The 12,375-nt window shown below is 38.4% G+C and overlaps 1 protein-coding gene across 1 annotated transcript in view; it reads left to right on the forward strand.

Moving 5' to 3' along the window:
• Nucleotides 1-7,674, forward strand: part of slc16a2 (solute carrier family 16 member 2) — a 28,254-nt gene extending 20,580 nt beyond the window's left edge. Inside the window, exons 6-7 of the mRNA XM_015007997.2 lie at nt 1,115-1,381; nt 1,494-7,674. Of these exons, the coding sequence (XP_014863483.2) occupies nt 1,115-1,365 (251 nt within the window). The 3' untranslated portion in view covers nt 1,366-1,381; nt 1,494-7,674. The remainder of the gene's footprint in view (nt 1-1,114; nt 1,382-1,493) is intronic.
• The last annotated feature ends 4,701 nt before the right edge of the window (nt 7,675-12,375 follow it).

Here is a 12,375-nt window from a genome sequence, read left to right on the forward strand (position 1 = left end):
AAATATTTTAATTATCCCAAAAGAAAAAAAATGTCACATCTTATATCATCTGAGTATCTTAAGAGAGTTATTGTGGATGTTGATTCTGGTAGCAGTCAGACTTTCAACAAATCAGAAGAAGCTTCTGACTGAAGACACTTTTGTTACTCATAACATTAAGCAAAGCTTAAACCGGTACCAACAGAAACAAAGGACTGACCACGAGCGCTAAACTGACCAGGACTATACAGTTCTACTGGAGGGTTAACAGACTGACATATGACGACAACTGACAAGGATCTGACAAAGGACAGAGACAACAGGTGGGCTTAAATACACAGGGAGTAATTAGGGAACTAGACACACCTGGGAAACAATTAGAGAAGAGACAGGACTCACAGGGAACAGGATCAAAATAAGACACAGAGAAACCTAAACTAAACATACAGAGAACTCAGAAAATCCTAAATCCTGACACAACTCAATTTCTGGGCAGCAGAGACAATGTTTCACAGTAAGATGACACAATCAAATGCTAGCAAATACTGCTAATCCACCTCATTTGCTTTTGCCCCTCCTCTTTAAATCTCTCTCTGGCTGTAGAGATTTAAAGAGGATTTCTTTTGACTTTGCTTCAACAATGGCTTTCTATTTGCTTCTCCGCCATAATAGCACAAGTAAAAGTTATTCCGTTGACAGATTCTCACATCTGAGCAGCGTTTCTGCAACTGCGACGTATCCTTTCCATTTATAGATGATAGATTGAACAATGCTCCTTGAAACAGTCAAAACTTGGTTCTATAACTTAATTTTAATCTTCAGGGTGTTGCTTTTTCATTAGAGTTATTTACAGAACAACTGAATTCACCATTATAAGCTACACCATTATAAGCTACGCAATAATGGTGTAGCTTATTGCTACACCAATAAGCAATAAGCTACACCATTATTGGTGTAAATACCCCCTTTATAAATAAAAGGGGTATTTATAGATTTTCAAGAACATATGTGGAAAAAATTAGCAACAGACAGCACAAAATAAGCCTTGAAGTCTTCCCATCCCAAAACTTTTAAAATGTTTCCTTACTTCTTTAAGTAAACAGTGTTTAATATTCTCTTGTGGATCTATTCACAGGTCTTCTTCATGACTACTTTGGCGACTACACAGTAGCTTTCTCCCTGGCTGGGGTACCTCCTATGATTGGGGGCGTGGTGCTGTTTTTTGTGCCCCTGATCCACCGCAGGATCCAGCAAAACCAGGCGTCGCCTGAGGAGACGTCGACGACTGCCCACATGTTACCCACCACCCCACCTGCTGGGGAACCCAAGAGCTGCTCCAACGGAGACATCCTGCCTGGTTATACAGACGTAGAGACACACATCTGAGTCGCATCTTACAAAGGTAACCCCCTTTTTAAATCAGCAAGTGTTAATAAGAAGCTTTTTTTTTTTTTTTTTTTTTTTTTTTTTACAGTATTTGTTTCTTATTTTTGGTTTTCTGTTTGTTTTCACAGGGATTCAGCCCACCAGCACTTTTTTTCATCCCTTGAATCGCCTGTATCGCTCACAGAAGTCTCACCTTTGGACTTCATTCCTGGTTTACCTTTAATCTCTAATCCTTCCAAATCTCTGCCAGTTGTTTGCGTTTTTTCTCTTTTTTTTTTGTGCAAAGAAAAGTTCAGAAGCGCACGCCAGCTAGAACCAGCATGGAGGGCCAGAAGATTGGGGTTCAGCGCTGGATGAACGCAACAAATCCTCAACGAGAAGAGTTTCTCATCAGAACTGTGTGAAAACACACAAACCTCCAAAGGAGGAGGGGGAGAAGAGAGATCAGCAGTAGATTCATTTATCTTACAATCATTTAATTTTTTAGTCTTTTAAATAAATTCATTCTTAACATGAAAAGCTGGACAAGAGATGCATTTTCTATGCAATCTCTGCAGTTTCTTTGTATTGAACCTCATACATATATGTTAAGAGCTCATCCATTTTATTTAGTTTGTGTTGTCTAAACAGTCTTACTTTCATGGGTTTATAGTTTATTCTGCAGCGTCTGCTTTCTTTCCAAACCACCAGTAAACGGGCTATTCCTCTCACAGATGAGCCACTAAACACAATCACCTCGAATTAGCTGCAGACAACTTTTAGGTCCTGACCTTTACGCTGTAGGAGCAGGTGGGGTCAGAATCGTCAGCAGAGCGTCTTCGATCTCCTCTTTCAGGAGACAGATGTGTAGATCTGGCAGCTGGTAGTATGTTACATGTTTGTTTTCGGTTCTCTCTTTTCAATTTTGATCCGTTCCTTCTCACTGCATGGGTACAAGTTTAGTTTTACAGTCAAATGTATAATAGGTTGAGCATATTATTGATATGTAATCATCAAACCTTCCGTTGTCCTGTCTTTTCTACGTTTAATAAGGTGCTAGATAAATCTGCTTTCACTATGTTTCTGATAGCTTTGAAAAATAATCAACTGTTACTTTATTTTGCTGTTTTAGTGTAAAGGAATTCAATTATGGAGGTGTTAAGAGAGATTCTAGTATTCCTTCAGTAATCTTTTTTTATTTACAATACGTTAGAATAATGTTAAAGTTGAAACATTTTCTTTTTTAAATGCGTGTTACTGTTCGTGCACACACAAGGTTAATTACTGATAGACAGCCGAGCTACAATAATGTAACATTTATAGATCAGTAAATAACACTAATCTCCTCAACTCTGACTTTTAAACATCATATATAATAATTTTACACCTTCTCCTTTTCAGCTGTGTTTTGACTTGTTGGGTAAATTCATTTTTATGACCTAAATAGAGAAATGATGTGGAGAAAAGAAAAAAGAAAAACAAGAGAAAAAACAAATGGGAGCCAAAAGTTACCAAAGACTGATAATGTTACTTCTGTAACACCAAACTGGCATTGAAACAAACAATATCCACTCAAGACAATAGAGCGGTATCCTGATACTCATCAAACCGTCACCCTATGAAGGGATCTAAAGCCCTCTTGTGAGGGCCCTCTACATTTAAATTTTTCCTCTGGTTCTGACCAGTCCTGCTATTGCAATGCCAACTATCACCAGAGTTCTTTATATTAGCAAACCATGTGGTTTTATTTCTGAATAATTATATTTCACTGATTTGTTTTTTTCTTTTTTATGTTTTATGCTTCTAAAATGTAAAATATGCCCTTTAGGCAGTCAAAGGAAGAATAGCAGGCGATGTGATGTCAGAGCAAATATCAGCTCACACAATCCTGTCACGATTAATTTTGAATAAGAAGTAGTCTGTGGTTTGTGTGACAATCAAATCTGAAGAACAAAACATGATGTCCCTTCCTTTCAGAAGTGACTCCATAACTCTGCAGAAATGTCCTGAACGTAACAAAACGGGGTTTTTTTGTTTGTTTTCGCCCAAATTCTGCACATCTAAATATGATTCCTGATCGAAAGGAAATACCGTCGTCCACGACAGAACACAAAAGTTCTGATCCACTGCAGTCGTGACCACCGCAGTGTTACTCATTAGTTTTAAGGTTGAGGCTGGTTAGAGTGCGCCAGCTGATTATTTTGATTGCAGACGTCTTGTAATGATGTTGCCAAACGAGCCAAGCTTGGGCCGTTTCTTAGATAATTGCATTAATTTGCTGCTTTTCATTAGACTCACTGGAGGGCATAGAGTATTGTTGGGGCAGTAATGCAACACATCACACCCCTGGTGACCCTAACGGGGCAGTTTTGCAGTTATTTCTCTCACTGGGACCACCTGCTTCTGCTGTGCTGTAAATTAAAACGTGAAGCGAAGCTGCACCGCTCAAGCAATGTGATCGGATAGAAACAGGAACAGCAAAAGGTGAAGTGGGGAAAAGGGAATGCTATGGTGCTCAGCTAACTTTCCCTGTTTGTTTAGATTTTGTTATCAGGTCTGCTGCTGTGCTGTGACAGTGTGCAGCCTGAAAGTTACTCAAACCTCGTCTCTTGAGAGGTTTCCTGCTGGCTTTGCCAGACGACTGACGGTTCCTGAACTCTTATACCTCAGTAATCAAATGTTCCTCAGCAGTCCAGTTGAACATCATGCTTACATTCTCCATTTCTGGTATTTCTCTGTGTGTGTGTTGTATTTCTGTTTTGTGTGAGCCACAGTTCTGCCAAATGCCGTTCACTGATCATGCCAACATTTACTTCCAACGTTTTTGTTCTTCCTCTTGACTTTCCCATTTATTAGCTGTGGGTTTTTACTTTTATGTTCACAGTTTAAATGTCCCTGCTATTTGTCTGTAGGTTGTTTTTTTATGTCCTTTTGCTAAAGAAACCTTTGGATAAATGTCAAATATCCTTAAATGAGTCAACAGAAACACTCGACTGTAAAGACAGGAGAACACCGGTTTGTCTAAGTTTTTTAAGCTTTGGAGTTCATTTAAACTGATATTTTAAGCTATGCACTAATGTTTTAGAAAACTATGTTTATTATATCCTTTAAGGAAATATCCTTCTGTTTGTTGTGAGTTTTTTAAGTTTTGTGGTTAAACAAAATTGCAGAAGAAGCTGCCTATAAAAGCTGCATGAAAACCGCATTAGTAAACAAATGCCCCTTGCAGATTTTGTTTTTTTGTTACGATTGTATGAAATATTTTTATTTAAATAAATACAGAAGTGTGTTGATACTTAGCTCCTGCACTGAAGTAAAAATATTCAATTAAACATTGCACTTAGTGATCCCTGTAAGTAAAGGAGGGCCCGCTAAAGTCACACATTGTGGGAAACGTTTGGGTGTGTAAAAGTTGTCCAACCGGCCAAATCGTCTGGCAGCCATAAAGGAGGATCATCGAGGTGAAACCAGCTGCCAATTAACAGCTTGTACAGATTCTGTTTATATATGGTCTGAGTGGTTATTGTTTGCCCTGTTTTATAAAGACTCTGTCGTCACTTTGTTAGTCAGCAGCTTTCACCTCTGACTTTTTATGCAAGTCGTTTCTTGTTTTGCAAACAACTAAGACCAAGTGGTGATGCGTTAACCTGTGAAAACCCTTGAGTGGAAATCTGCCTTACATTAACCGTGTCATTAGCAGGTGGTCAAGCTGCACACCAGAAAAAGGATTTGCTTTTAGCTTTGAAGAATCCCTGCATGTCCTCCCTCAGCGTGACTTTTTACAAATTAAAAGTAATCAGACTTTACTTTCACCTAGTTCCTAGAACCAACCAGGTGCTCCTTTTTTTTTTAATCAACTACAGTCGATTTAAAAGAGGAAATGGACTGATTCGATGTCATTTCTAATGGTTTATGAGTTATCATTTGCTGCTGTTTGCATTGAAAGTGCTGGCAGGAGATTTGCTGTGCTGGCTTATTTGTGGAGATTAGAGCTAATATATAATGGTGAAGGAACGGAGTGGATGTAGAGTGATAGGAAGCACTTAGATGGCTGAAGGTGTGTGTGAGTTTTAGTCTGCCAAAGTTTTTTTTGTCTATGCAGCATCACTGGTCCTGCTACTCTGACCGCTGAATTCTGAATACCCCTGATGATACGGTGCCTTAAAAATGTGTTCTTGCTCTTGCACTTTATCACATTACAACCACAAACATCCGTGCTTCATATTGTTTTATGTGACAGACCAACACAAAGTGGTGTGGAGACTAGAGCTGCAGGTGTTTATTGTGACATCACTGCCAGAGACGACTGTCGATTTTCTCAGCAAAATAACTCAAGCTCAGTCAGATTACCTGGAGAATGTTTGCAGAAGTAATTTCTCAGGTCTTAGCAATAATTCCCAATAGAATTTAACTCAAGCTTTGACTAGACCATTCTAACAAAAGATGGTGGCTTAATCATCTATTGGCCAAATTCATAGTCACTGTTCAGAAGTGAATCTCAAATCTTTCCCAGCCTCTAACAGGTGTTCCTCCATGGGGTTGTTTGTGTTGCCAACCAAAGATGTGCATCCCACAGCATGTTGCTGCCACCACCATGTTTCACACTGTTTGTTTGTTGTTTGAAACGTTCAAACAAATGTTTATGTTTTGATCTAAACCATAGATGTCTCCATTCAGTTGATCCACGTCTCCAACCAGCTTCCCTGGTCTTGCCGGTAGCATCCCCACAACATGATGCTGCCACCACCGTGTTACACCTGTGGTGTAGTGTGTCCTTTTCTGTTGTGTCAGGTTTGATGTATGGCCGTGTTTTGGTAGGCTTCAGAGTTGTGCCATACTATTTCAAGATCCTGGTGGACTCTGTTTGCTTATTAGGCAACTTTTGGTTGGACCGAACCTCATGTAGTATCAGAGTAAAAAAGACTTTAAACCACAATTCTCATATTTCTGCAACATTTCCCAATCGTTGTTCTCTGTTGGTCTGTTGCATAAAGTTCCACTGAAATACACTGAGGTTTGTGGTTGAAACAAAAATAAGTGCGGAAAGGTTCGAGGAGCCTGAATACTTTTGCAAAGCACTGTAAATGTTTATTCAGCATTCAAAGCTGCGAGCTGCAGTAGATGCGCACAGTGGGGCCTCTTGTGTTTCACTTTAATGAGCTCCAAACACTAATTCTTGTTTTCATAATAATTCTGAACATGTGTTTTTCTAATCAATAACTACCCAGACTTCCTTTCTTTGCATTTCTCTCAAGTTGCTCTCTTCACCTGCAGACCTTTCAACCACACAGTCTGCAGGTTGAAGCCTCGGTGTGGCGTGCGGGAGGTATAATTCATGCTCCGTTTGACGTGAGACGAGGTAAAGCCTCCCTAGGGCACAATCCCCAGTTGTTGCATCGCTCTGGAATTCATGCTAAACAGGCCGGGCGAACTTGAAAGAGTTCGAGCTGTGTGTTTAAGCAATTAATCTGTTGTTCTTATTTAAAAGCGGCCAGAAGGAAGAAGCTGGCCTCTTAAGTTTCATCTCATTATCGGCCTCACTGGCTTGAAGTGAGTCCAGACTTTTTTGTAACACCCCGGTCTTGTTATTCTGCCGTGCAGCGGGCCATTCCCCTGCACTCCTCTGACCTCAGTCTGCTTTACTTTTTAACTGGTGTGCTTTACCTCACTACCGAACCACACAAACACCTGAAACCGATAGCTGAAGGACCGATTGTTTGAAATCTGAGCCATGATACACAACATGTCTGCACCTCATAGACTGCCGGACTTCCAGCAAGAATACTCTGTTGTGGGGTTTTTGCCAGTAAAGATCTGAATTTCTGAATACCGTGTGAACCTTTCTGTGTCTTTCATATGTACCAGAAACTACAAAGTTTTTATATGTGTGTTGCCATTATTCCAGCTGCAGATGTGTTTTCACAGCTACCGTTTGGTGTCGCTGGTCGTTGTTGCTTATGGTCCTATGTTCATGTTCAGCCCAGGCCTTCCCGCAGCCTTACATGTTGAAATATGCAGAGACTTTCAGTGCAGAAGTCTGTTAAGCTTTCGTTCTCCGTCAACTCCAGCAGGTTGCTGAAACTAAGCCTCTTTTGCCTCTCCGCACTTTGCAAAGCTGCAAACTTCTGTCCCACACCAGCTCTACTGTTTCATCCTTTTGTTTAATCCAATGTACAACATGATCTAACATGGTCAGTGAGCACATTAGATTGGGAATTAAAGTCATGCTGCTAGGAAAAACTGTCTTTGTGTTTTGTTATAATTTTGAATCGTCATCAAAAGAGTCACGTTTTTTTTTCTATTAAACTTTCAATAAAGTGTAAAATTGGATCTTCTGTTGTCATTTCTCTGGTTTCATGTGTCACTCAGATTAAAAGGTTTATTATACATACCTACAGAGCAACTGGAAAGTATTTACTCTCACGCTCAGTCTTTTTTTATTAAATGGGAGGTATTGTGTATTTTCGAGGCACATGGTACCATTTTACAGCACAATTAAGTAAATATATTACATTATATCATATATTACATTACATTATATGACTGCAGTTATTATAAAAATGCTGTATATATTGAACATGATTTAAAAGAAACTTGCCCTTTAAAATTGGGCCACTGTGTCTTTAAGAAGTTCCTGCTCTTTCCGACACTCCACTTTCTGCATGTCATCACAATAATGTTTCTCCATTAAGCCTTTAGCAAAGTTCTTAGGAGCATTGGACTGAGTAGTTTTTGTAATAAGATCAACAGGTTCACAGTTCCACCAGGTGTTTGCTAATTGCTGCGACTGCTAGTCTGGAGGAGCCTGGAGACTTCAGCTCCAGGAGGAGCTTTGTGGAAAAGACCTCACTCGGTCTCCCCAAGCGTTTTGCACATCCAAATGGCTATCATAGGAGATTCAAGGATTTCTGAAACACACATGAATCAGTCAAAGCAACTTTCTGGGTATGTTTTTATGACGTGATAACCTTGTGACATGATAAAAAGATTTTAAAAAATGCTTGATTTTGAATATCCCCCCTTGAATGTAGCTCCCTTTTCCAAATTCTGCACAAAATTCCCCATAATGAGAAAGTGGAACAGTTTGAAAGTTTGAAAAATTTACCCAACAAAAAGAAAGAAAACCATACATTTTCACCGTCTTTACAAAATACTTTGGTTAAGCTGCTTTGGTAGCTGTTCAGCTTCGTCTTTGCCACAAATGTCAATCAGGTTCAGGTTAAAGTTTTGGGTTCTATCTCAAAACAATGTTGGATCTTGTCTGGTTTCCTTCAGACATGCCATGAAGCTTGGCATCCAGACCAAACTGTTCAGTTTCCCTTTCATCAAACCAGGCTGTTCAGTTTCTCTTTGAAAACCTCCAGGTCATTCACTCATTACCGGGACGGGAGTTTCCGTCTGATTACTCTGCGATTCAGGTTTAATTGGTGAGTTGGTGCAGAAATGGTTGTCCTTCTGGAAAATTCTCCTCTTTCCACACAGGAACGTTGGTTCTCTGTGAGGATGACAGAAAACTAGAGGCAAGTTTTTCCATATCAAGTCCAGCCACCTGACTGAACCACAAGTGGGCTCAAGTCAAGTTTGAATCAGTGGACGTAGTTCAAGTTTTAGTGTTTTAATCCATTGTCAAAGGCTGTGAAACCATAAAATATGTATAACATATGGGATTTTTGTTTTTTGTCTTTAATAAAATGACTAAATTATCAGATTTTTCTTTTGTAGAATTCAACGCAATCCCTTTGGAAATAAGTCTGGGACATAAAATACAGAAACGTGAAGTGCTCTAATTGCTTAAACATTTTCCAAAGACTAATTCAAACTTCTGCTCTGCTTCAGATGCATGGTGAATGTGCGTCCAGAAGTATAATCTGCTCATTACCACCACAATAACATGGCTGAGTTCATTCAGGCGTTAATTCCTTCTTCAACTTCTGGTTCCCCTCAGCGTTTCACACCCAGGTGTCCAGTCCTATTGACTGGTGGAGAGCACGCCTCAGTGCATCGGCTCCTGGAAGCAGAGCTCTTTATGTACACACAGGCGGCTATTGTACACAACTTACAAGTAAGGAACAAGGAGCCCAGAAAACGAAGTTTACAGCAAACATATAAAAAGCCTGTGTCTTTAAAGTTCAACAATTGTTCCTCTGTTACGCTACACTTTCCTCCTCTACTTTGAAGAAACTTCTGTTGCCTTACATAATTAATTATATGTGTCAACTGTTGCTGACGATTAAAGCTTAAAATGCTAAACATGATTAAAAATGTGGCTAGTGGAGTTTGAAACGTTGGAAGTGGGACCTTCAAAGCTCAATGTGAAGCAGTCTCCTGTTTCAAATACCACTGATTTGTTCTTAGGTTTATTTGGCATTTTAACAAGTCAGTTGATAAATTAGCAGGAAAACGTGTCCCTTTTAAGTAAGAGAAAGTAATGAGCAATTGTCACAAAAGTAACAGTTTTACTGTTACTTTACTTTTCATATTCTACTTTATTTCTTTCTTCAAAAAAAGGTATATTTCTGCTTATGAACACAAAACAAGTACATATACTCTTTATTTTAGAAATAAATATTCTGTATGAGTGTTGTTTTTAAGCTGCAGGCTTGAATTTTTCCTAACAAAAAATAATATAAAAAAGGTCAGATATCTGTAATACCTCTGAATGTCCAGTAGGGGTCAGTACTCTCATGTTTGTTTGTTTTTTAAGATTTTGCACTTCAAGTTGTCCAAGGTGAAAACAAACAAAACCTGCTGATTACATTTGTGCTACTGCTTATTTATAATTTAATAAATAAATTACTTATATTTAGAAAATTAACAAAGTCTTGTTAGTTTTCTGGCCAATAATAATGATGTACTAATTCATATTTTATATTACACTGAAGAAAATGAGAAAAAAAACAACAACCTTAAATTCATTCTGTGGCTGGAAAAAAAAATCTACGTTAAAAAGAATTTATATATTGTCTTAAAAAGCACATCCCCAGCATCATGCTTATTAACTCTCCTGCTGTCGTTGCTTTACTGTATTTTCCATTATCCAGGAATTCTCTCTCTTTTGGTCACCCATTTAGCCAAATGTGGGTCATTATTCCACTGAAAGAAGCAGCAATTACACAGTTTTTTTTAAACTCAGATTTTAAAGTGTTCAGGTACTTTAGAGTTTGCAGTGCAATGCTTTCTGACAATGTTTCAGTTGTTTTTTGAAGAGAAACAGACCCACAGCATTACAGATCCTCCAACATACTTAACAGTGGCCATGAGGTGTTTCTTTTTTTTTTTTAATTCTCATTCTTTTGACCAGACCACATGAGTTTAGTTAAAATCCCTGTAGCATTGTTCAGCCCCACGTGTTTATCTCGGCATGCCTCTCCAACATCTGGTTGCAATGTAGCATCTGGACTCGGTGACCTCAACATGCCACTATTTTCTGCATTCTCTAACAACGACCGGAACTTACCATAAGCTTATGATGCACGTCTGTTAGATTTCATCAGGATTTTATGTAATTTCCACATTTGTCACAAGTCGTTTCTTTTTTTTTCTGTTGAATTTAATGTAAAACTGCAAGGTTTCCATTTCTAGGAGTTTTTTTTTTTTTGTCTAACTGGTGTCATCACTATGGAAACTTGGAGAATCAGTCATGCACCACCTCGAGTCTTTCTAATGAGAAAACATAAAAAATACAAGAATGACTCATCTTTTATGATGAAAGTTAATTTGTTGCAAATTCTAAAAATACTCTTTCAGTTACGGAGTTTTGTTTCCTGAAAATAATACGTCAGCATTTAACATTAAAAAGCAGCAGCAGGCAGATTAAATGAAATTTTGACATCTACCAAATTGCTGATGCAGGAAGTGATGAAGGGGATTTTGAACAGCTTCCCAACATTATTTTTTCATGCTTTCATTTCATGCCAAACAGCACGTAGAGAAGAAGAATTTTCTCAACTTCTGGTTACATGGCTCAGTGTGGAAATCAGGTCCAAATTCACAACCCAGAGTCCCTGAAGTTCAATAACTGAACACGCTTGGAAAGTTAAGAGTTGCACCAAAAAAGAAATTAACAGATAACGACAGAGCCTAAATCCTTCAGACCAGCACCTTCACAATTGTAAATATTTGAATAAGATTTTCTGGTAAAGCCATGTCATTCCAACTGTTTACTGCCAACCAAGTGCATTGAGCGTAACACCTCAGCGTTAGTTGTCTGTTTCTGCTAATACCAATTACAAGAAGAAGAAAGCGGAAGCTGAATTCCTTAAGAAACATTTGTGGTTTATTGTGTTCTCTGGTAAGCCACAAACATACTGAAACTTAACATTTCCATAGACAAAATTTTTCTTTCTCAAGAAATCAGTGATTACTGAGGAGTGTAATTGCTGAACAAGAAACAGGTGATTGGTTGATTAGTAAGAGGCTGCAGCTGTGACAGGAGGCAAAGCAGGCAGGCTGAGGGAAAAGCAGGAAGATGAAAGGATATTAATGAATATCCTTTCAGATTCCTTTGATTCCTCTAATCAAAGGAATCTAAATTCAAATGCAGAAGGTACAGAAGACAAGAGTAATAGTAAGAAACAAACAAAACACAAATAAATTAAAGGTAAAAAGGTAAAGGTAATTTTATTTATATAGCACATTTTCAGCAACAAGGCAATACAAAGTGCTTTACAGGAATTAAAAGGAAAAGTAGTCTCAATCCAAAAGTGTCTCTGCATCTAGATAGTGAGTACTCTACAGTTTCTGAAAAAATAAACTAAAGAGTGACTAATCTAATTCCTTTTCTGGGTTAAAAGTGAGTTCGCCACAGTTTCTAACAAGTAGTAGTATAAAAAGTAACTAAGTTGTGACTATTCCTGTATTTCTGGATTCTACGTTCGTTGTAATTCTAATTCCTTTTCTGGGCTGTAGCAGTATGAGTCTCTCTGCATAAAAGTTATCTAGGAAGTATAATGTTGATCTAAATTGTGCGTACCTTTACAGTCCAAAGAGCCATTTCTGTCCTCAGTCCAGCCAAATAAAACTCATAGAGTG

Source organism: Poecilia mexicana, unplaced genomic scaffold (genome assembly GCF_051168715.1).
Source record: "Poecilia mexicana isolate PSO_F unplaced genomic scaffold, ASM5116871v1 scaffold_10, whole genome shotgun sequence".
Taxonomy (NCBI): Eukaryota; Metazoa; Chordata; class Actinopteri; order Cyprinodontiformes; family Poeciliidae; genus Poecilia; species Poecilia mexicana.